The 22,444-nt window shown below is 58.9% G+C and overlaps 2 protein-coding genes across 9 annotated transcripts in view; one reads left to right on the top strand and one right to left on the bottom strand.

The window, feature by feature from the left end:
- UNK (unk zinc finger) overlaps window positions 1-8,060 on the top strand; it is a 33,580-nt gene extending 25,520 nt beyond the window's left edge. For 2 of the 7 annotated variants that reach the window (XM_025468016.3, XM_025468013.3), the window contains 8 exons: window positions 71-136; window positions 408-473; window positions 633-807; window positions 1,739-1,840; window positions 2,007-2,195; window positions 4,808-4,989; window positions 5,602-5,859; window positions 6,608-8,060. In XM_025468016.3, the coding sequence (XP_025323801.1) occupies window positions 71-136; window positions 408-473; window positions 633-807; window positions 1,739-1,840; window positions 2,007-2,195; window positions 4,808-4,989; window positions 5,602-5,859; window positions 6,608-6,763 (1,194 nt within the window). In that variant the 3' untranslated portion in view covers window positions 6,764-8,060. The other 5 variants (XM_025468017.3, XM_025468014.3, XM_025468011.3 and 2 more) reach the window with 4 other exon arrangements.
- Window positions 8,061-9,005: 945 nt separating this feature from the next.
- Window positions 9,006-22,444, bottom strand: UNC13D (unc-13 homolog D). 2 transcript variants are annotated; one of them, XM_025468004.3, is made up of 32 exons: window positions 22,116-22,444; window positions 21,378-21,413; window positions 21,032-21,139; window positions 20,853-20,912; window positions 20,695-20,761; window positions 20,279-20,459; window positions 19,887-19,931; window positions 19,684-19,752; window positions 19,462-19,531; window positions 19,242-19,346; window positions 19,039-19,131; window positions 18,850-18,953; window positions 17,628-17,745; window positions 17,393-17,517; window positions 17,189-17,279; window positions 17,044-17,100; window positions 16,868-16,965; window positions 16,714-16,765; window positions 16,509-16,642; window positions 16,297-16,417; window positions 15,810-15,953; window positions 15,515-15,613; window positions 15,207-15,413; window positions 14,954-15,022; window positions 13,838-13,917; window positions 12,397-12,502; window positions 12,234-12,305; window positions 11,713-11,796; window positions 11,500-11,620; window positions 11,213-11,336; window positions 10,604-10,800; window positions 9,006-9,879 (listed from the first exon to the last, which is right to left on the bottom strand). In XM_025468004.3, the coding sequence occupies exons 1-32, from the start codon at window positions 22,230-22,232 to the stop codon at window positions 9,758-9,760; spliced, it is 3,276 nt and encodes a 1,091-aa protein (XP_025323789.1). In that variant the 5' UTR covers window positions 22,233-22,444; the 3' UTR covers window positions 9,006-9,757. The 2 variants fall into 2 exon arrangements, with proteins under 2 accessions (XP_025323789.1, XP_025323791.1); XM_025468006.3 differs by lacking the exon at window positions 22,116-22,444 and adding an exon at window positions 21,552-22,082.

The raw sequence follows: 22,444 nt of genomic DNA, 5'->3' as shown, positions 1-22,444 counted from the left end.
GGTTTGGGAGGACTCCTGGACTCCCAAGCATCACATTGATTTCTTGCTCTCTGACTTCTCTTTCTCTCAGGCCAAGTTAAAACCCCACTCACTAGAGCCCAGGAGTCAAGAGCAGCCTCTCCTTCAGCCCAAACAGGTATATAGCTCTCAGCCCCCTTCCTTCCCTTCTGGTACTAGCTATGGACAGGATAGGCCCAGAATCTCAGGCTTCAGGGAGTGGGGCCACTGCTTTCCCCACAAACTGAGGGCAGAACTAAAGTGTGGTCCCAGCCCCAAATCCAGAGAGAGTGGGGTCAGGCCCTGGAACCCCTTACCTCCTGGACTCAGTCATCAGTCAAAAAATATATATTTCTTGAGCACCTATACTCTGCTCAGCACTGGACTTACTTCTCCCTTCCCTACTGCAGGACTTCAGGGTGAGTGGGCCCTGCAGCCTGCAAGCCACAGCTCTCCAACTCCAGCCTCTCAACAAGGTGTCAAGAGGGTGGGGTCCTGTCTGGGGATGGGGTTATCTGTATGAGAGCTGGGATGCACCATTTCCCTCTGCCCCTCCTCCCAGCCTCCATCTCCAGCCACTGGCCATGGCCTCTATAAGCAGGCATCCCATTGCCTCTCCTCCTCTCTCGTTGCAGGACATGCTGGGCATCCTTCCCGTGGGCAGCCCCCTGACCTCAAGCATCTCTTCTAGTATCACCTCCAGCCTGGCAGCTACTCCTCCTAGCCCTGCCGGCACCAGCAGCGTCCCTGGCATGAATGCAAATGCTCTGCCCTTCTATCCCACCAGCGATACGGTAGAGTCAGTCATAGGTAATTAGGCCATTTCTGTTGCCAAGTCCAGGACTGGACCTGTAGTTAGAGAAACTAGGTCTCTGGAGTGAGATTCGAACCAGTGTACTTATCACTTGTCAGTTTATCTTGGGAGAGTCAGAGGGTGGGCACTCTGAGCCTTTGAGCTAAAGGGAAAATGAGCCCAAAGTGTAGGGCCAAGATTAGCCCTTATAGCAAAGTAGCCCTCCAGTTTGCTCTGTTGTGCAAATTAGAAAGAGATGCCTCTTCCTCTGGACAAGTGTAGTCTCATTCCATGGCATAGGTCATTCAGCCCTCACTCATTCTCTCACTAGGTATCCTTGTGTAGTGAACAACCTGCGCAACTGTCCTCAAGAGTTCCTGGTTATTAGAAGCCACTGTCTCTCTCTCTCTCAGCAGCCATTTATGGGTGCCACTTTGTGCCAGATTGTGTTTTAAGCACTGGGATATTAAGAGATGGAGACAGTGTTCCTGCCCTCAGGGAGGGACTTTGTTCCCAATCTCGCAGTCTAGTTCAGCAGAGGGCAGTGGTATTTGTTGAGCACCTACTACGTATACTACCCCCTGAGGGCCGAGAGACTTGCTTTCCCCTAGAGAACTCAGGGATGAGACATGAACTGTAACAATAGGAGACAAGATAAGATCTCCATCAGATTCAGAGACCCTGCATTGGGTCCCCCGGAAGTATCAGTGAAGGCTTCGGAAAAGAGAGCCATGTGAGCTGGACTTGGCAAGGCAGACAGTGCAGGGCATTTGTGTTGGCAGAGGAGCAGCCCAGCAGGCAGAGGCTTGAGAGCATGGGTCTAGTGGGACTGAGCAGGAAGAGGAGGCAGTAGAGGGCAGGTGGGTCCTGGAGGCAAGACCTGGAACTCAGGTTTGTGTGGTCCCTTGGGAGGCAAGGAGGCTCATACCCTAATCTCTCTATCCTCAGAGTCTGCCTTGGATGACCTGGACTTGAACGAGTTTGGGGTGGCTGCCCTAGAGAAGACTTTCGATAACAGCACGGTGCCCCACCCAGGCAGCATCACAATTGGTACTGGGCAGTGGGCGGGCAGTGCATGAGGGCGGGCTCCTAGAGGTCCAGCCTGGCCGGGGGAGGTGGGTGGTGGTGGTGGTGGTGGTGGTGGTGTAGATGAGCTGTACCCTGCCCCGTGTAGCTTGCCCTGCCCTCACTGGGCCCTCTGGGGCCTCTCTTACAGGTGGCAGTTTGCTGCAGAGCTCTGCACCCGTGAACATCCCTGGCTCCTTGGGCAGTTCTGCTTCCTTTCACTCAGCATCCCCATCCCCTCCTGTCAGTCTGTCCTCACATTTCCTGCAGCAGCCCCAGGGCCACCTGAGCCAGTCAGAAAACACATTTTTGGGGACCTCAGCATCACATGGATCTTTGGGTAAGAGGGGTTTTATGTCTCTGAGATCTGGGGCAAAATCCGGGCTTTTGGAAAGTGCATCTGGCCACAGCCAGATGCAATGCAGAGTAGAAGCTGAAGTAAGGGGCTCATGGCTTGGAGGTGGGTCGGGCTCTCTCTCACATTTTCCTTAGCTGGGTAAACCTAGACAAGCAATTTAGCCTCTCTTAGTTTTCTCTGCTTGAAGTTTGTGTAATGGCAGCATCCTCTTTGTATAAGACAGGGGTGAGGCTTAAACGGAGTGACAAGAGTGAAGTGTTGGGCACAGGGGCCAGTGTGTAGTGAGAAGCAGTGGCCTTAGGCACAGGGGCCTAGGTGCCAGTTCTTCCTGTCACCTTGAACTCTGCGTGGGGGACTCAAAACAGCCAGCTTCACAGTAGGTGAAAGGAAGAATCTGAACAGGCTCAGGGTTGCCCAGGTGTAACTCCAAAGGCTGTACACAAGAGTTAGAATGGTGTGGACTGTGGGTTCCAGAGGGCACATCAAATCCTAGTTAGAAGCAGGGTGTGGAGAGCCACAGGCTCCACCAGCTCGGGCAGGGTACCTTCTCATGGGCGGCCACTGTTTGAGTATTCACTGACGTAACACTTGGGCCCAGCCTGCCACCTCTCAAACAGCAGCTGCTCTGCTTAGTCCATCTCCCAACCAGAAGCTGTTGGGAGGAGGTCAGGAGTAACCTCCCCCCAGGGTTCTGGGGTTCCTGGTCACACTGAGCCTAAGCCTCTGAGCCTTTGACATTCTGACCAGGTTTGGGAGCTTCCTAATCTCACTCGAGATTTCTTAGCATCTTTCCAGTTTTGAAGGTGGCCATTGCCTTTTTATGTTGATTTTTGTCAGCTTCAGATGCTTTCTGTTACATTTGTCTGACTTGCTCAGTTCTGGAAGCGTCTTGACCCTAGCCCTTCTTACTGACCCCACATTCATTCGTTCCTTCTCTATGTAGTTACTGAGCAGAAGCTTTTAGATACACTGTGAGCTCAACAGGTCCAGCTGGCAGGGAGGAAGGCAGAGGTGCACAGACATTAGAGCATACTTAGGGACTGTCACTCTTGTGTGGAGTCAGAGGCCTGGGTTTGTGATTCAGAATAATAGAGGTCATCTGACCTGGACATGATCAGGAGAGGAAGTGGCTCTCTTCCAAGAGAGGAAATGCCACCTGAGTTGTGGAGGAGAGGTCCATGGGAAGAGCTTGTTGCTGGGATGGTGTTATATTGGTTCTGAATTCCCATCTCTGAGACTGGGCATGTAGGCTCATAGATAGCGCACATCTCAGGCTCTCCACACAGGATGACGTCTCTCATACTTAAGGTGCACTTGTATTGCTTGGAAGGTTCTGGAATATCCTGGCTGGATTAGTTGGGAAGGGAATGAGAAAGAAATTATTAGAATAATAAGTGTGGGGCAGCAGTTTAGTGCCGCCTTCAGCCCAGGGTGTGATCCTGGAGACCCAGGATCGAGTCCCACATCGGGCTCCCTATGTGGAGCCTGCTTCTCCCTCTGCCATGTCTCTGTCTCTCTCTGTGTGTGTCTCATGAATAAATAAATAAAATCTTTAAAAAAAGAAAGAAAGACTGAGCAAGTGCATGGTTGGAGGAGCATGCAGCTTAGCTCATCAAAAAGTGTAAGCCCTTGGAGTCAGATATCCTGACTGTATATTGGCTCCACTATTTACTGTTTGTGTGATTTTTTTTTTAAGATTTATTTATTTATTAGAGAGAGAGCGCGCATGCATGTGAGGGAGTGTGTGGAGAAGGGGCAGAGGGAGAATCTCAAGCCACCTGACATAGGGCTTGATTCGCATGACCCTGAGATCACGACCTGAGCCAAAACCAAGAGTTGGAACCCCAACCAACTGAGCCACCCAGGCGCCCCTACTGTATGTGTGATTCTTAGCAACACGTTTTATCTGTTTCCTTAGCATAAAACAAGGGGAATGAACCCAGGGCTCCCTGAACTCCTCTTGTTCCAGCTGTACCTCCATCTGAAGCTCTAGCCTGCATTTTGCCCCTGACTCTCCTCCCAAGCCTTACAGCAGGTGCAAGAAGGTGCTCCTCCCTCTAGGCTGAAAGTCAGCTCATAGTCACAAATTGCTCCCTCTACAGATTGCTTTCCTGCAGTACTTCTGAAGCCCCTGAATCACTCTGTGAGGCAAGTGATGGCAACCTCACTTTTCAGATGAGGATGCTAAGCCTCAGAAGCTAAGTGCCAAATTTTTTTAAAAATATTTTTTGTTAAGATTTATTTATTTATTCATGAGAGAGAGAGAGAGGCAGAGACCTAGGCAGAAAGAGAAGCAGGCTCCCTGCAGGAAGTCCAATGGGGCACTTGATCCCCAGATCTGAGCCAAAGGCAGATGCTCAGCCGCTGAGCTACCCAGCCATCCTTAAGTGCCAAATGTTGAGTGGCAGGTCGTGCTACAGTAGGTCTGATGCATCTTTGGGCCCTCCATACCTGGGAGAGGCCCCAGCCTGACACGGCAGAAGCCTTACACAGCTAGCCCCTTGAAGCCGCCAGACAAAAGTGGACAAGACCATGGCCTGGGCCCAGGCCTGAAGCCCTCCAGAGCTCTCACATTCCTCCCTTTCCTGAGGCAGGTCTGAACGGGATGAATAGCAGCATCTGGGAGCATTTTGCCTCTGGTAGCTTCTCCCCAGGCACTTCCCCTGCCTTCCTGTCAGGGCCAGGGGCTGCTGAGCTGGCCAGGCTGCGGCAAGAGCTCGAAGAAGCTAATGGCACCATCAAGCAGTGGGAGGAGTCCTGGAAGCAGGCTAAGCAGGTACTGGGTCTCCATAGCCACTCGCCTTCCCAGGGTCTGGGTGGCATGCAGCCTGAGCCCGTCTCAGACAGAGCAGGCACAGGGGTGCAAGGGTGGGGGGTCCTAGAGGACAGAGCAGAAACTCTCACTCTCTTCTCCTGTGGAAACGCTCGCTTTGCCAGTCATGACCCTGGGGAGCCTAGTGTTCCCAGCCCAGAATTCCCACTGAGTTGCTTATTTGATGTGGTTCCACAGCACTGCTGGCCTTTCCCCAGAAGCCCTGACTCTCCAGGGCTCCAGGTCCAAGATTCTAGGTTCTGAGATGGCTCCTCTCGCCAGGTGCAGCCTGGCTGCTCCTGCAGGTGCTGGCCAGCAGCACATGCAGCTCTGCCAGGTGCTACCCTGCTGTGTTGGGCTCAGCCCTCTTCCCTGCCTAGAGAGAGTCTCTGGCAGGTCCTGAAATCTCTCTTCTCTGCAGGCAGTGTCCGCCTCCTCCCTCCCCAGGCAGCTGACCCAGCTCCCGAGCAGCCCCTGCAGCCACAAGTGGCCCACACAGGCTCCCAGAGAGGCACTTGCAGGGGGGACCGGGGGCAGGGGGCCATCACGATGAGGTGCTGTGTGTTGGGCCCACAGGCTTGTGATGCCTGGAAGAAGGAGGCAGAGGAGGCCGGTGAGCGGGCCAGTGCAGCAGGTGCCGAGTGCGAGCTGGCCCGGGAGCAGCGGGATGCACTGGAGGGGCAGGTTAAGAAGCTGCAGGAAGAGCTGGAGCGGCTTCACTCGGGTCCGGACCCGCAGGCCCTACCCACCTTCTCTGACCTGGAGGCCCTCTCGCTCTCTACCCTTTACTCCCTCCAGAAGCAGCTGCGGGCCCACCTGGAGCAAGTGGACAAGGTCAGCCTGGGAGGTTAGGGGAGTGCTGGGTGGGGGTATAGAGTAGCCTCAGCCAGTACTTGGGCTCTGCTGGGTCCATGCTGCTCCAGGGACAGCCACCCTTCTGAGAGCCTCTACCTACCTGCTGGGCTGACACAAGATCCTGCCCTCCTAGGGGTGGGCATGGTGGAGATGGAGAGGTTTCAGTGCCCCCTGCCCCCCACAGTTCTGGGTTGGGCTGACCCAAGCTGCATCACTAGGCCTTCAGTGGCATCGAAATGCTTCTCCTCTGAGCTCTGCACATACCAGTAGGCATTCCAGAACAGTTAGGTCCCCAGGGCTACTTTGTCTGCATTCTTAGGTGCCCGGCTGGATGTCTGGGGAACATGGCACAGTAGAAAGTGCATTCTTTCCTTCACTGGGCATTTGCAGCCAGGCCCCACTATTCTCTTTTGGAGACCAAGGGTCACTGTTAGATCAAATGAAGCAGGGGCAGAGGCTTTGTGAGAGGAAGAGTCTGTCAGGGTAGGAGCCTGTGGAGTCACCCTGGCCCTCTGCTCTCCCCAGGGGGGCCAGAAGCAGACTTTGAGAGTCTTGAGGGTAACAGCCTGAACTCCAGCTCTCACTTGTCTGCCTGGGTCCTGCGAGCATGCTGCTGAACTCTGTGCCTTAGTTTTCTCATGCCAGGGGGACTGAAGTGAATGTTGAGAGAGCTGCTGGCCCCAGTGCTGGGCCAGGCCAGTGATCACGGTATCCCCTCCCACCGCAGGCCGTGTTCCACATGCAGTCGGTGAAATGCCTTAAGTGTCAGGAGCAGAACCGAGCGGTGCTGCCATGCCAACACGCCGTGCTGTGCGAGCTCTGTGCCGAGGGCAGCGAGTGCCCCGTCTGCCAGCCCAGCCGGGCCCACACCCTCCAGTCGTGACCCTGCAGGCCCGGCCCCGGCCTGGCTCAGATCTTCTTACCTAGGACTTTTTAAAGTATATATATATATGTATGTATGTATGTATGTATGTATATGTATATGATTCTGTATATGTATACATTTCTGTACGTGTGCAGGTATGCGTGGGCAGCAGTGTGTGAACAGTGTCTGTGTGTATATCTGTACATAGATATAGACACACACTTTAAAACAGACTTACCAAGCACTTTTTAAAAGAAACTATTTTGCAGCCCTCCCCTTGCCCTCTCTCTCCTTTTCCATTGCAGAGACAAAGTCCCTTCATTGCCCACCGGCCTTTTGGCAGGGGATGTGTTTCTGTCTCTTTTTAATGTAGGAAAACTAACTAGTTTTAACTTCTTCCTGGGGCCCAAGCAGAAAGCTGGAAGGGGCCGAGGGGAGGGACCCAGCCTTCAGGGCAGGCCCTGTTCACTGCACCTCCCCAGGCCAGGGTGAGAGCCAGGGATGTGGACATCCCGGGAACAGACCTGCTTCCCAGCTGTGAGGCTTGAGGAGGTGGCTGTGCTGGGGTCTAAGCTGGCCTAGCTCCTAGGTTTACCAAATGTATATTTAGTCTGGGGCTGGCAGGCCAAAGCTGCAGAGGCCAGCCCCACTCCCAACCCTGGGCCCTTGAAGCTCCTGGAGGGGCAAGGCCTGGGTGTTCTACCCCTCAGGTTCCTGAGGCCAGGGGTCCGCCTCAGTCCTCTCCCTCCGGGCCCCCAGAGCAGCCTCCCCGGCCCCAGGACCCCCAACCAGACTGGCACTGCCCTCTTCCTAACTCCCCAGCTGCTGTCAGCTTCCCCCCTTTCCCCTCCCTCCCTCTGGCAGCTAGCAGGGCAATGGGTGGGGAGGAGCTGCGGACTGAGGACCAAGGTGGGGCTTAAGCCCTGCCCTCCTCATGGGAGGGGCTCCGTATGCATTCCTTGGTGCTCTCTGAGTGCAGCTGACGTCCTGCCCTTTGGAGCGGACGCCTGTATACATGTGTGTGCGTGCCTGTCCAATGTATATTGTGTCTTAGCTTCCATTTTAAAAATTGTTCTGAACAGAAAGATGCAGCGGGGGTGGGAGGGCAGAGCAGGTGGAGGGAAGCCACCCTGCTACCAGCGCTGGGGGTCTGGGGATGGGAGCGAGAGGGCTGTGAAGGGTCTGGCCTGGCCCAGGCTCCCCCTTGGGCTCAGCACGAAAGGGCTTTCAATGAATTAAGTGAAAACTTTTTTTTTACAAAAATGCAAAAATCAACAAAGCTCCAAACCTATTGGAAATAAAATATGAACTTACAGTGGTAGCCTGTTTACATGGGGGGTGAGGGAGAATAGGGTTCCAAGTAAGGGCCTCTGAAAGACTTGGGTGAGCCAGCTTGGCCCTCCCAGCCTAGGCCCCAGCCCACCTGGGCCATGGAAAGAGCTTGTGCCCCCACCCAAGCTGTGGCTAAGCAGCTAAAGCCACCTTCAAGCCCCCAGGTGGCTCCAGGCCCCTACACAGAGCTCAAGTGCTCTCTGACTCAGGCCTGCTGGCACCTTTAGTCTTGGACACAGACCTCCTAGGGCTTGGGACTCTGCTGGGACCCATTTACTTGTTTTTCCAAAGTTGTTTCCCAGAGAAATAGACTTACTGCCTTCTCATAAAAGCACTAGAAGGAAGGAGGAGGGTCTCCGCCTTTGAGCCACCTCCTTCACCTGCTCTTACCCGGCTTAATAGGTAGCTGTGAGAAAATGCCCCGAGTGGGCTCTGTATGGGTCTCAGGTTCAGAAGCTGAAAGGAGCCTTGGAGATGATCTCGTCTGACGCCTTCCCCTGTCGCACTTGGGCAGGCTCAGAGGGCCAGCTAGAATGACAACCTGGCCTTGGGCTCTGTGACTCTCAATACAGGGGTCACCTCCCCCCCGCCAATCCAGGCAAGGCCAGGACCCTGCTCCTTTAAGCCTTAGAATAGCCACTCAGCCTGCACTCGTGGGAGACCCACACTCCTGGTGTTCCCCCCCTTGGAGTGTCAGGCAACACCCACAAACTGCCATGCCTAGAAATGTTTGTTTGAAGCCCTGCTTGTGCATCAGTTACACACCACCTGCTTTGTAATATGGGGAGATGGGGGGGGGGGGGGGACAGGCCACAGGTGGGAGCAGCTCAAGGTCTCCCGGGGGCTGAGGAGGCAGTTGGCATGGCCTGATTGTGATCTCTGGGCCCTGATGCAGGCCAACAGTACAGTTCCTTACAGGACACTGACATGTTTTTGGTTTTTTATTTTTGTTAAGAAAGTTCTTAAGTGGCAGGTACTGTCCCAGGGAGGAGGTGTCCTCAGTAGACATGGCTGGCCAAGCTGTCTTTTCTGCTTCTGCCCCTCCACGCCAGCCCCATTCCCTGCCAGCTTTCACCTCTTCAGAGCCAGAAGGTCCTTGGCTCTAGGCTCCTTAGCCAGGGTACTGGCAGCCGCTCCAGGAGGGGAGCCAGGCTCCCTTCATTAGAACTGTCGCCCTCCCCACTAGCGCAGCTGTAGCCTTGTCTTTCGCAGGGTCCCCTCCCTCCCCCAGGAGGCTTTGTGCTGTAGCTCTAGCCCCAGTGAACCAAGGTAGGGGTGCTAAAGGATAGGCCCAAGGGAGCCGAGCCCCCACCCCAGTGACTGGAATAGATATGCTGGAAACAGATGGCTGAGAGGTCTCTGCCAGAGCAGCTTCTAGAGGGAAGCAGGGGTGAGAGCTGCAGACAGCTGCCCCTCCACCTGGTGCTGGGGTTTGGTAGAGAACGCTGAGGGCAGGAAGGAGGGAATATAAATACTAATGGGGCCCCTGCACCAGCACCACGGGCCCCTGCTCTGGCAGGAGGGCCAGAGGTGATCTTCATGCTGGGCCTTCCACACACTGGGGTTCCCCAGACTTGTGGGGTCCTTCTGGGCTACGCTATGGTGGAGAGAACCCAGAGCTCTCAGGAAAGCCCGTCCCTACTGGGCACCCAACCCCAACCCCATCTGTAACCTCCACTGCTACCGCCCTGGCCTTGGGGCATGCTGGGAGGCCTGCTTGGCTCGCTGCCGCCGCAGCCTCACAAACACCTGGGCCTCCCGATCACCCTTTCGGCTCTCCAACAGCTGCAGGATGGGATCCCCTGTGAAGAGAGGCGTGTGGGGGGGTCAGGCTGCAGCAGGAGGAGACAGTGCCCCATTTTCCAGCCATCCTGGAAACTGGAAACTAGTGGACACACACCAGCCAAGCTCACAAGACAGCCTGACGGTTAAGACAAGACACCTCACTGTCTTTGGCATGACTGCTCTGGCACAGACACTGACCCCATTTGCAGTGGAAGAGGCTGAGGCGCATCTCAGGTTGCAACCATTACCTAGACCTGAAACTAGCTAGTTAACCTCATTGTGCCTCAGTTTACTCATCTGTAAGATAGGAATAATAGTACCTGCCATGGTTGGTGGTTGTAGATTGGGAGTTAACGTGTCAAGTGTTTAAGAGTGGCCTTGGATAAGTACTCAGACATGTGACCTATTATTCGGCCCAGAGAATGTTTGGCCTGTGCCCCCCAGGCGGAGACCCAGTCTCTCTCCCCAGGTAAACTGGTGACCTGCCCCCCACTGAAGAGAGCCACGCCACACATGGCCTAACAAATTTCACTGGTCTCTGCATTAGACTGAGATCTACTCAGCAACACAAGCCACCACACTGACTCCACTGGCTTCTGCATCCAAGGAGGGATTTCTCTGATCTCAACTTCATTCACTTCCCTAGGGGCCACCAACTTTCGTGGGCTGCCCCTTCCCTGCACCCTAGTGCTGGGCCAGGCCCTGCACCCGAAGCCCCACTGCCCTGGGGCTCAGGCCTACCGTTGAGTGCGGGGTAGGTGAGGGGCAGGCGGATCTGAGGCACCTCGCCAGGCTCCTCGGTCCCAGTCAGGCCTGGCACCGAGCACAGGGGCAGAAAGGCCTCCCCTTCCAAGTCGTCAGCCCCCAGCGTGTCATGGTCCAGCACCGTGAGCAGGAGGCACGCTCCGTCCTTCTGGCACGGCTCAGCAGGCACCAGGCTGAGAGGGGGACAGAGTGGGGCTCAGCTGCCTGCCCCCTACATGGTCACTGTCCCCCACCCCCACACACGGTTCACTGCTGGTCCTAGAGGACGGGCCAGGGCTGATGGCAGGTGGGGATTAGGATCGCTGTCAGTGCTCAGTGGGCATGTGCTACGTCGGACGCCTCCTCTGACTGGCCTGCTACTTTAAACCAAGACCCTCCTGTCTTGGGGAACAGAGGACCTCAGGAACAGGATCGTTCCTGGAAGCAAGCCTCTAAGTCCTACAGGTGGACTTCCTGTCCCCGGTCCGACTCCTCCTGGGTCCCTGCAAGCCCCTGTTCCAGGTGCCCCTTGGCCTCAGGTGGGAGGAGCAGGTCTGAAGGAAGTCCAGGGCTGGGGAAGGGTGGCAAGGGTAGGCACCCACTCACAATTCAAACGTCTCATCAAACAGAGGGTGAAGCTCCTTCTTGTGCCTCTGGGTCTCCCGGGGGGCCAGCTCGGGGAACTCGTGCCTGGGCTCCAAGGTCAGCTGGACGAAGGGGTCGCTGGAGCCTGGCAAGTGGGCAGGTGACGGGGCCAAGGCTCTCCCAGCCCCGGCCCCTAGTCGCCGGCGCCTGCGGCTGGCCACATCGCCCCCTGCTGGCAGCACTGCCCCCTCCTGGCAGCATGAGGGAGGCGCAGCCTGCGCTCCAGGGAGGGGGCGGCCTGCACTCACCATTGGAGTCCAGGGGCAGCAGGCTGGAGGCGCTGAGCAGTTCCACCCGCAGCTTCTGCTCCGAGGCGCGGTAGGAGGCCTTGACCGTGACAGCCCCCAGCTCCTCGGAGGCGGTTTCTGCCTGCGGGGGGGGGGGGCGCACGTGGGCAGTGTGGGGCAGGGTGGAGGGGGCTCCGGGGGCGCCCGGAGTGACTGGGGGGGAAGGAGCCTCACCTGCTGCTGGATGCGGCTGCAGTAGTACTTCTGGATGAGCTCCCGGCTGGAAGCTGCCTGCAGCTCCAGGTCCCTCCGCAGAGCCTGCGAACAGGCATAGCCGAGCAGTCCCGCGAACTGCCATTCTCCACCGCAGCCCGGGGCCGCCCTTCCCCTTCGGGAAAACGCAGCCCAGAGGGTTTGATTCAGCCAACAGCAATTTGATACAGAAAGCACCGGGTGCCCCAGATGCTCACCTGGGGAACGCACCCTCAGGACGGCAGGCCTGCCGCGGCACGGACGCAATGGGCCTCGAGGGTGGCCACCCTTACCATGGCACGGCCACCCCCTCACCGTGCCTGAAGAGCTTTATGTTTGGTTTAATGCTCTGCCGTTGCTGTCTTTAAATTTTTAATGATTTTTGGAAAAGGGGCCCACATTTTCTTTTTGTGCTGGGCCCTGTAAATTATGTAGTTAATACGGGACACAGGACACAGAAAGGCAGGCTCCCTCCACCCCACCAGCTCACCAAAGACCCCCACCTGGAAGGTGACTGTGTGCAGCGCCGCAGGTGGCAGGCCGCAGCCCTCCGCATAGAAGCAGATCTCCAGATTCTAGGGGATGAGACATCCGAGGTGACCCCACCAGGGTTATTATTTGTCATCTCCCACTAGGGTTTTTATTTGTTGTCACTGCTCTTATTACCTGCAACGCAATCTTCAGTCTGCTAGAGGCGAGGGGGCAGCTCCGCTGGGAGGCAGCCACGTCCACCAGCACGGTGAGCGTGTGGGTCCAGAGCAGGGTCAGAAGGCTGGGGTGAGGGGCAGAGGGATGCCAGTCACAGGACAGGAGGATGTAAGAGGAGGAAGCAGAGACACTCTTGAGAAAGGGGCCCCGCCCCGCCCCCAGGTCCTCCCTACCCCACCCTCCACTTCCACCTGTTACTCAGGTAAGGCTGGGACCAGGGCTGTAGGCAGGAGTGTAGGGAGGGAGGGCTGGTCTCCTGAAGGAAGCAGGACAAGGAGGGGGGCAGATGGGGCCAGTCCCAACCAATGTGTCTCACAACCTAGCAAAGAATCTTCCTCAGTAGGATTATCAAACCCCAACAAACAAGGTGCGGTGGGGAGGCTGGTCCCTCATTGACTGAATCCTGATTCAATATGGGATTGGCCAAAAGGAATAGGATTTCAACATGGATAAGCACCTACTCTCCTGGGGAGAAAAAGGTAGCGACCTACTACCTGAAATAACTGAAATTTCACATGTCAAAGTAGAGTCAGGCAGTTAAGTACAAAAAGAAAAAAAAACAGCTGAATTGTGTAAGTAAGAATAAGGAAGGTCATACGAAAGGTAGTTCGTGTGTTCAGCATATCTGAGTGCTGATTACGCACCAGGCAATATTCTAACACCTTTTGAGACAGCAGTGAGTCGAGTCCCTATAATGGAGGTTTAACTCTGTTTTAGCTGAACAAATGGCATGTTGTGGCCTGAGAAATAAGGACGCTGGGCTCCCTCGGGCCCCACTGCGCCCCTGGGAGTGGACCTCCAGGGGGAGGGGCAGCAGCCTCAGAGCCCAGATCCCCGTGGAGGACCCACGGTCATCATTCTGCCGCTTGTCACCGACCACTTCCTTTGCACAGGCGCTGGGCTCGGCACCCCATGTGACTCACTCAGTCCTCGTAAGAGGTCAGAACAATGATCATCTGCATGGAAAACTTGAGTAATCTGCTCCATCGGCTCACCGAGCAGCAGCAAAGCTACAGTCTGAATCCAGGTGGGCCAAAGCCCACACCTTTGAGTTCTAGTCCTGCGCCCGGTGTGCCGGGCCCCTGCTTTAAGAGAGAGCCTAACTAGAAGTTCCGTTGGGTCCTGAGACAGGAACACCAGTGGCCTGTGATGTTAGGAGAGTAGAACTGTAGTCGGCAAAGCCCCACAGATAGCCCAGGACTAAGGGAGAAAGGATTGGCAGCTTTCTGCTCAGCCTAAAGGGAAATGGGCAGGTGTGTGAGGTAGTGAGCTCCCCATCCCTAGGAGTGAGCATTTAAGCAGAGGCCGGTTGCCTCCTCCCCTGAAAATGGATGCTGAGGCCGGGAAGGAGGGGCAGGTGGAAGGGAAGGGCGCCGCAGGGCAGGAGGCTGCCGCAGACCTGCTGAAGTTCTCCTGCACCAAGTTGGTATTCATGTAGCAGAGCTTCACCTCCAGAAACTTCATCAGAGGCAGAATGGCCTGCGGAGAGCGGTGGGCGGCAGTCTGGCTCTGGCCCCTTCCCATGCCCCCACCCGGAAGAGGAGACAGGGCCGGGAGCTTTTGCCTGCTCCGTTCAGAACGTGTGCCAGAGCTGAGCCCTGCCTGCAGTCGGCTCCGGCCTCCTGGCTCCTCCGTAGCCCCCCACTGCCAGGCCCCTGCTGTGCGCCCCCCTAGAAATCCTCAGGGCTCCTCTCTGGCTCCCTTTAGGTCTCGTCTCAGCGGTCACCCTCCGGGGAAGGCCTTCGCTAGCCACCATCTAAAACTATCTTAAAAAAAAAAACAAAACAGGGATGCCTGGGTGGCTCAGTGATTGAGCATCTTCCTTTGGCTCAGGGCATGATCCCCGGTTAGGGGTTCGAGTCCCACATCGGGTTCTCTGTGAGGAGCCTGCTTCTCCCTCTGTCTATGTCTCTGCCTCTCTCTGTGTGTCTCTCGTGAATAAATAAATAAATAAATCTTAAAAAAAAATACAATAGATACAAATATTTTCATTTTCTCTAGTTCTTACTACCTGGCATGCGCCTGGGCGCACACACACGTGGAGTGGTCCTCACGGCTATGGTTCTAGCTCTCCGCCTCCCCTGCCAGCACCTAAGCTCTAGGAAGGCAGGGGGTTCTGTGAGTTTCGCTCGTTGATCCATACACCCCAGGCCTAAATCTACGCCTGTGACAGAGCGCTTAAACAGTCGAATTGCTGAGTAACCTTCCCCCCCACACACAACCAATGGGATCTGTGCCCCTGGACCTGCGAGGACGCTGACGTCAGCTGACCTGCAGGAACAGGGAGCTCAGAAGGATGCACGCCCACCCGATCTGTCTTGGCGGCAAAGGCCAAGCCCTCCCCCACCACAGTCCCCTTAGCTGCTGGGAGAGCCAGGGGAATGGCCCACGCTGCCCCCTTGCGTCCAAGGAGGAAACTGAGGTTCAGGAGGGGACATTTCCTGCCGGAGTCTGGGAGACTTATCTCTGCCACCCTAAGCCCCTTTGGCAAAAGTGAGCAGGGAGGGCCACTCACATCCTCAGGCAGGACAGACTCCTTGACGTCCACGAGTTTCTGGATGTGCTTGGCAATGCCTGCCTCCAGCTGGGGACACAAAACGGTGTGGGGGGAGGCCAGGGCATGAGTTCCAGGGACAGGGTGAGGTCACCTGGAGGCTGATTTAGGTTCAGGAAGGGGTAGGGCCTGGACATCAGCCCAAATCCTGCTGAGGATGCTTCAGACCGAGGATGGGGGGCAGGGGGAGGTCACTGTGAATTGCACAAGGTACCTGCTTAGCCAGAGTGCGGACGCCAGTGCGGATCTCGTGGCCCAGCCCAGCCAGCGCGCCCTGCAGCTGGGCGTGCAGCGTGTTCTGCAGCTGCCCCTGCTCCAGCACAGCCCCTACTCGCTGCTCCACTGCCTCCCACGCCAGCTGAGTGGGCAGCCTGCCGATCACCAGCCGCAGCTGCTCCATGTCATTCACCACCACGCACAGCTGAAGGCAGGCATGGGCACAGGGACACAGAGCGTCATGAGCTTGTCGGGACTGGCCCTCCCTGTGCCCACTCAGGCCCAACATCCAGGTCTGGTCCTTACCATGTTGGCGGCCTGGCCCTGGTCCTTCTGGCCTGCGGAGAGCTCACGGGCCCGGGCCTTTATAAGGCTGCAGTACACCAGAGCCAGCCGGCAGGTATCCTGGGGTGGGGAGAGGATGATCAAGGTGGGGGGAGCCCCAGGGGAGGCTGATGCGGGGAGCCACGGAAATCTCAGTGACTTGGGGGTTTAAGACCTAGGCCTTTGGAGGCTGCTAGGGCAAGAGCTTGGGAGAAACAGGGTAAGTCAAATGAAGCTGTCCTGGAAAGGTGGGGGAGGACCCATGAAGACCTTGTACCTCCACAAACTTGACGGTGATCATGAAGGCCTCCTCCGGGTCGGGCCAGTCCAGCTGCCGGGCAGTGTGGCTGATCTGGGCGAAGCAGGTGGACAGGTCCACGGCTGACGTGCTGTGCTTGGTCAGCTCACCCAGGGGCACCAGCTGGGGCATGGGGGAGCGTGCAGATAGGAGGGCTCAGGGCTTGCCAGTTCGTCCCCTCCCTCCCCCCACCTTCCTTCCGCAGGCATTCAGAGCTACCACCAGCAAGCGGGGGTGAGCAGGGGGCTCAAGGGGTACACGCAAGGCTCCACCCAGCCCCCCAGGCTGCAAAGATCAGAGTCTGTAAAGGAAAGCCACAGTCTAAACCAAGGATATCAGGAGGCAGTGTTTTACACACAACGGGCCTCAAGGGCTGGTCACCAGCATTGGTGAGTCCTAGAGGTGCAGAGCCCCGAACCCCGCCCCCCAAGCCCGGACCCCGCCCCGTCTCAGGCCCCGCCCCCACCTCATCCATCTGCACAGCGCGCTGCACCCTCGCCAAGGCCACACTGTAAGTCTTCTGCAACCAGGAGGGGATGGCGGGCTGGAACCAGCGGTGAAAGCCATCCAGGGCCTGGACGCCATCTCTGGGGAGAGCGGGGGCTCAGCCTGGGTGGTGCCGGGGCCAGCACAGACCCTCCGTGCCCCCTTCTTTAGAGCCGACGGCCCGCTGCCCACCTCTCTGCGGGGGCCGGGCCCAGCTGGCAGAGCTCCTTGAGGCTGACATAGAGCTGGAATAGACTCTCGCCCACCTCTGGGGACACAGGGTTGCCCGCCACCACCGCCGTGTGGTCCTGCACCCTCTTGGCCACCTGCAGAGGGAAGGCGTGGGGACAGGGCTCCAGAGCCAGGGGAGAGGGCAAAGGCCCAGGGAGAGACTCACCAGCCACTGCAGCTCCAGGAAAGCCATGGAGAAGAGGTCGACCTTGAGGGTACTGGAAGGAAGGCAACGGGTGTGACCTGGTGGCCCACACAGGGGTCCTTCTGGTCCCATTCTGATCCCCTGCCGTGACCTCCCAACCCTGCCACCTGCTCACTTCTGGAAGATCTTGTTCCATGTGTGCTGGCACTGGCGTAGGTCGACTATGATGTCCTGCACCAGGCTCAGCAGGGCCTGGCCTGCCTCCAGCATGCCCTGGCAGGGACAGAGGGGCACTGAGCAGGGCTGCAGGGAGCGAGCACCCCGCCCCCCGTGCTGCCCAAGCCCCCTCACCTGCACCATGGGCTGGTGGTGCTGCTGCTTCAGGTGGAACCACTCAACGGTGCCAGTCTGCAGGCAGAGGGGCGTGAGCAGGGAGCGCTGCCAGACTCAGGCACCTGCCCTCCTCGTCCCCCCCACCCCTGGGTGAGTCCCGTACCTTCAGCGCTTCGGTCACCAGGTGGGGCAGTGGGGCGCTGTCCCGGCACAGTTCTCCAAAGGCCTTCATCTTGCACATCTGTACGAGGACCCTGTGGAGACAGATAGCTGTGTCCAGGATGCCTCCACTCCTGGCCCCGGCAGGTGCCCCAGTTGTTCCCTCGGCCCTGACCCCACCGAGGAAGGGGGAGGGCTAGCCGCCAACCTGAGAAGAGACTGCAGCCGGGCTGGGGAGTCGGACACAGACAGGGGGAAAACAGACCGGAACCTCCGGATGAGGGAGAGGCCGTAGGCCAGCAGGTTGCTGAACGAGGTGGCCAGCTCCTCCAGCTGCGGGCCGGACAGAGTGGGGAGCAGCGTGAGGGGGCCCCGCGCGGCCTTCCTGCTCCCCGAGCCCCGCCTGCCCAACACCGCTCCTCACTCCGCAGCCCGCTGCCCACCTGTTCCTCCTTGAGCCGGCCCTGGATCCACTGGTACTCGATGCTGGTGATGGGGTGCAGGAGGCAGCTGCTCGGGAACTCCAGGCTCTGGTATAGACGACTGTAGGCCAGCCACTGCCTGCGGCACACGGGGGGCCCTCAGCCCAGCCCGGTGGGGCCTCTCCCTTCCTGCTGCTCCCCGGCCCTGGGGGGGACAGCGAGACGCCCCGCCCCACCCCACAGGCCGCCCGTGGACCCCCATCACCCTCGTCAAGGTGCTTTTCAGACGTGTAAATGAATCAGCTACCTCTCAAATTGGGGGATATTTGTGATTTTAAAATTTAGGATTTCTTGCTCCTTTTGAAAAATCAGATGTGCAGACTAGAGCCTTCAAGTGCACGGGCAAACATCCACTGGGACTCCCCTTTAGACAGTTCAGGGGACATTTGAAGATGGTGACGACCAAGAGGAGATGAGACCCGAGTGGGACCATGAAGGAGGACGGAGGAGAGAGCAGTCTGGCTGCCCCTGGGACATGGCAGTGGGCCCTCACTGTGGGTACCTGCTCCTGCGTCCAGCACTCTCCCCTCTCCCCCACCAATCCGGGGACACCCACCTGCCCATGGTCCTATAGGCCTCGTCCTCCCAGCCTCTGTCCACCTCCCACTCAATGCCAAGTGTCAGCCGTGGCCCAGGGCAGCGTCCGCTCTCATTCCACCTGGTGTGACCCCAGCTGTGTGCCCCTCACCTGAGACACGTCCCCACAACCTATTACAGCCCTGGGGACATGACGGGCCCTCGACACAGGTTTGCTAATGCAGCACACTAATCCGTTGACCCCAGAGCAATGGAGCTGAGGAGGAAGGCTGCCGTCTGGTCTGCGGCAGGGGTAGCAAGTTCAGAGGCACAGGAGGACTCAGAGGGTGTCGGGGGGGCTCTGAGCCCATGGCAGCCATGAGGGGCTGGGGAGGCCATGCGCTCTGCTGTGACCAGCTGCAGCCCAACAAAACGACAGCGCTTAGAGTACACGGGAAGCTGGGGGTGCGAGTCTGTATGGACAATCTCCAGATTTTTAAAAGTTGGCAACTGACTCAAAACTTAAAACACACAGTTAGGGCCAAACAGAAATCTCTCAAGGGTTAGGGGGTTTGGCGTGCCAGCTTCTAGGAGGACAGGCAGGGAGGGAGAGGCTAGAGCCCCTCCACCCCCCCACGACCCAGGCAACCCTCCCAGGGGCACTCACGCCATGGACTGGTGGAAGTCGGACAGGTCCTTCTGCGTTGCATGGAGAAAGAGGATGGTGGCAGCCTGGGGACTCAGCGACCCATCCCAGGAGGTACTCCCTGCCTGAGGGGGCAGAAAGAAGGGCGTCAGGACCTGGCAGGCAGGCCCCGTGCCCCCTCCCCACCCCCCAGCCCTGGGAGGCCAGTACCTGGTGCTGGGTGACCTCATGGGACACAAGCTGCTGGAGCAGGTGGAGATGCACCGAGTAGCTGGGTTGGGAGCGGCTGGCCACAGTGGCTCTCTGTGACAGGGCCAGCATGGCCGTGAGGAGACGACCCCATCCCCAGCATGGCCCGTCCACCTGGCCCAGGCAGACCGCTGGAGGACCCCTGGTCCTGGGCCCAGGCCTACCCGCTTGTGGATGAGCTGGAACTGGAGGTGGCACTGGCCCCGGTCTGGGTGGGTCTCCGTGCGCGGCTCCAGAGGGTACCACTGATCCTCCCGGCAGTGCAGATCCTGGCAGGCCAGGAGGGCAGAGAGGCAATGGGAGGCAGACCCCAGGCTCTGCTTGGTGTGGACCCACAACCCCTCCCTTGAGCCCCTCACGAACCCGTTTCCTGACCCCACTCACCTGTAGCCTCACAACCACGTTCCCCAGAAAATCATCCTGGCCTTTGTCCTTCCGCGCCTCCTTAAAGATCCTGTTCAGGGCAGGGGCCGTGAGACGGATGGGGCAAGGCACGGGGGTCAGGCTGGGATCTGTCCCCTTCCCGCGGCCCTGGGGCCTTGCCAGAGCCTGCAGCCCAGCAAGCAACCCACAGGCATGGGAAGGGCAGGAAGCGCCCACATTCACCTCCGCAGCCCATGCAGGTCTGTGAGCTCCCCGAGCTTCTGTCTGACGGACTCCACGGTGTCCAGGTCCCTGGCGGGGTGGGGTGGGGCAAGGTTGGAGCAGGAGATGGAGAGGGGGTCCTGGGGGCCCTCAGGGAGGAGGATCTGCCAGGCTCCACTCCCCCCTTCTCTCTCTGGCCCCGACGGGCAGGGCAGGCCCCTCACCACATGTCCAGATGGAAGCTCGAGTTGCTTATGTTCTCAAACTCCCTACAGGGAGAAAAGGGTGTGGCTGAGGGCCTTGGACGGCAGCTACCAGAGCCTGTCCCCTGTCCCTCGAAGCTCCCGCCCCCACTAATCCACTGTCCAGTCTGAGCCCCTCCTTGCAAACTCCCCTCCCTCCCCTGAGGTAAGGCTTGGGCCCACCGCCCACCATCAACCCAGCCATGCCCAACCCTCCACCGCCTGCCAGCACAGGGTGTTTGTGCCACGGCTCTGTCCCATCTGGCCTCCTCTGTGTCCCTGGCCTAGTGAGCAGGCCCCTCCTCCGGTCCCCTGAGCCAGGAAGTCCCGCTGAGCTCATGGAGGGGACAGGGGCTGGGGCAAGGGCCACGTACAGAATGAAGGTCTCCTCCCAGACGGGGTTGAGGGTCTGGGTGATGACCTGGGTGCGGTGGGTCTGTTCCTCGGGGATCGTGTGCCTCACCACAGCCTTCTGCCGATGCCGGGACCCAGGGCTGTCCCCCGGCACACCCACCCCCTGCTCAATTCCCAGCAGGCAGTAGGGGTCACTGAATCCTGAGGAGGAGGGGAAGGACAAGCCTCAGGGTGTAGGCTGGGCTCCCTCATCACCCCAGTCTCAGGGGCAGAGACCCTCCCCAACCCAGACTCGAAAGGCCTGGGACCAGCTGCACCAGGGTGAGCCCCAGGGGACATCTGGGAGATGGGAGTCCCAGCTGAATTTTGGACAGATTAACGGAGGGAAGGAGGACTGGAAAGAAGGCCCTCGGGGCCTCTCACCCCCCATACTCACCACTGACATCTTTGCCCAGAATGCCCTTGGCTTGTTTCACCGTTGCCTTGAGACAAAATATTGGCTTCTAGAAGGATGGAAGGGTCAACCTGAGTCCCAGGGGGAGCTGGGCTTCTCAGCCCCTGTCCTAGCCTAGGATGGTCCCGGACCAGGGTTACCTCAAGTTTCTGGACCTGCTGCAGCATCTGCTGGTGCTCCTCGGGTCCCATGTGGAAGGCCTGGGGGGTAGGAGTATGAGAAGCTGGGGGCACAGGGCAGGGGTGGCTGGGCGGGCAAGAGAGAGAGGACTCTTGGGTCCGGGCTGCAGGACGGCGGGCGGAGGGCGGGCTGGACTCACCTCCTGCAGGTACTGCAGCAGCTCGGAGGCCTCCCGCACATGATTGGGCTCAGGCTGCCCCAGGCGGTGCAGGACGGTGTAGAGAGTTTCCTCATAGAGCAGGGCCCGCTGAGACACAGCAGGAGCAGGGTCACCTCAGGAAACCCTGTCTGCCCACAGCAAGGGGAGCCCCACTGGCCACCCCAGCACCAACACTGCACACCCAAAGCTGGGACGAGGCACCCGCAATGCGCAGGGGGTGCGGGGTTTAAGACCCGGACGTGCCCCCCTCCGCTGCTGTTGCCATCAGCCTTGGCCAGTAGCCCAGGAGTGTGTCCCTGTGCCCCCCCGCTGCTCCCATTCTTACCTCCTCCGGGGAGAGGTGATGGGATGGAGGCTCGATCTGGGGAGAGAGGTGAAAAGACAAGGTGTCCCCGAGGCCTGGAGCAGGCCTCAGGCCGCAGAAACGGCTCACGGAGCAGGCCAGGCCAGGGCGCGGGGCCCCCTACTTCCCGGCCCCCAAGCCACCGGTGCTGCCCACCTGTTCCCACAGCAGGCCTCCTGGGAGTCCAGCCCCCGGGCCGCCTTGCCCGTCCCCTGGCCTGCCGTGGCTGAGGTCCATGGGCGCTCAGCGGCCCCAGCAGCCTGAGCTCTCGACACCCGTGGCCCCAACCTCCCTTCCTTCCCCAGAGGAAGCAGCGCTGCTTATCGGGCCGCCACGCTCCGCACCCCAGCGGCGGAAGTGAGGCCCAGCAGTGGAGGTGGGAGACGGGGGGTCATGCCAAGCCGGCCTGGGGGCTGCTCAGCTGATCCCCAAGCAGCCCAGCGGCGGGGACACTCCCAGGCTGATGGAGCCAGTGCCTCTGGGGCCGGAAGACCAGAGGGCAGGAGGCCCCTCCACAGGCGGGCTCAGAGAGGCTGGGACCCCAGACCTGAGACCCGGGAAGGGCCCCGAGCTCACGTGGCCGACCTCGGCCTGCCAACCCAGGAGGCCCTGCCCGGGGGCTGCGACGGGCCGGGAGGGCCCAGGTCCTCCAGCCCAGCCGGCACCCGGAGCCGCGGAGCCCCACCCTGGCCGCTCTCTCCTCGCTGAGGTCACTCCTACCTCCTGAGCGGGTCGGGCCAGGGGATCCTGCAGATCTCTGACCCTGCGGCGCCTTATCTTGATGGCCTGGCGTAAGAGGGGAGGGCGCCGCTGGGGGTGGGAGAGGAGTGTCGCCATGGTGGCCGCTCTGCCCTTCCCTGCGCCGAGGAGCTGCCTCCGAGGGGGAAGATAGCGAAGCCACAGGATTATGCAAAGAGCACCGGGTGCCACCCTGCGCCGGCGAGGGGTGGGGGCGGGCAGGTGGGGGGTTCCGGTCAGGGTTTCACCACCCCGAGGCCTGCACCTTCCTCCCTCTCTGGCTGGGATCCTGGGAGGAACTAAACCAGGCT

Source organism: Canis lupus, chromosome 9, assembly GCF_003254725.2.
Source record: "Canis lupus dingo isolate Sandy chromosome 9, ASM325472v2, whole genome shotgun sequence".
NCBI classification, from domain to species: domain Eukaryota; kingdom Metazoa; phylum Chordata; class Mammalia; order Carnivora; family Canidae; genus Canis; species Canis lupus.
Note: the sequence above shows the minus strand (reverse complement) of the source record. Positions and strands in the feature narration are given on the sequence as shown.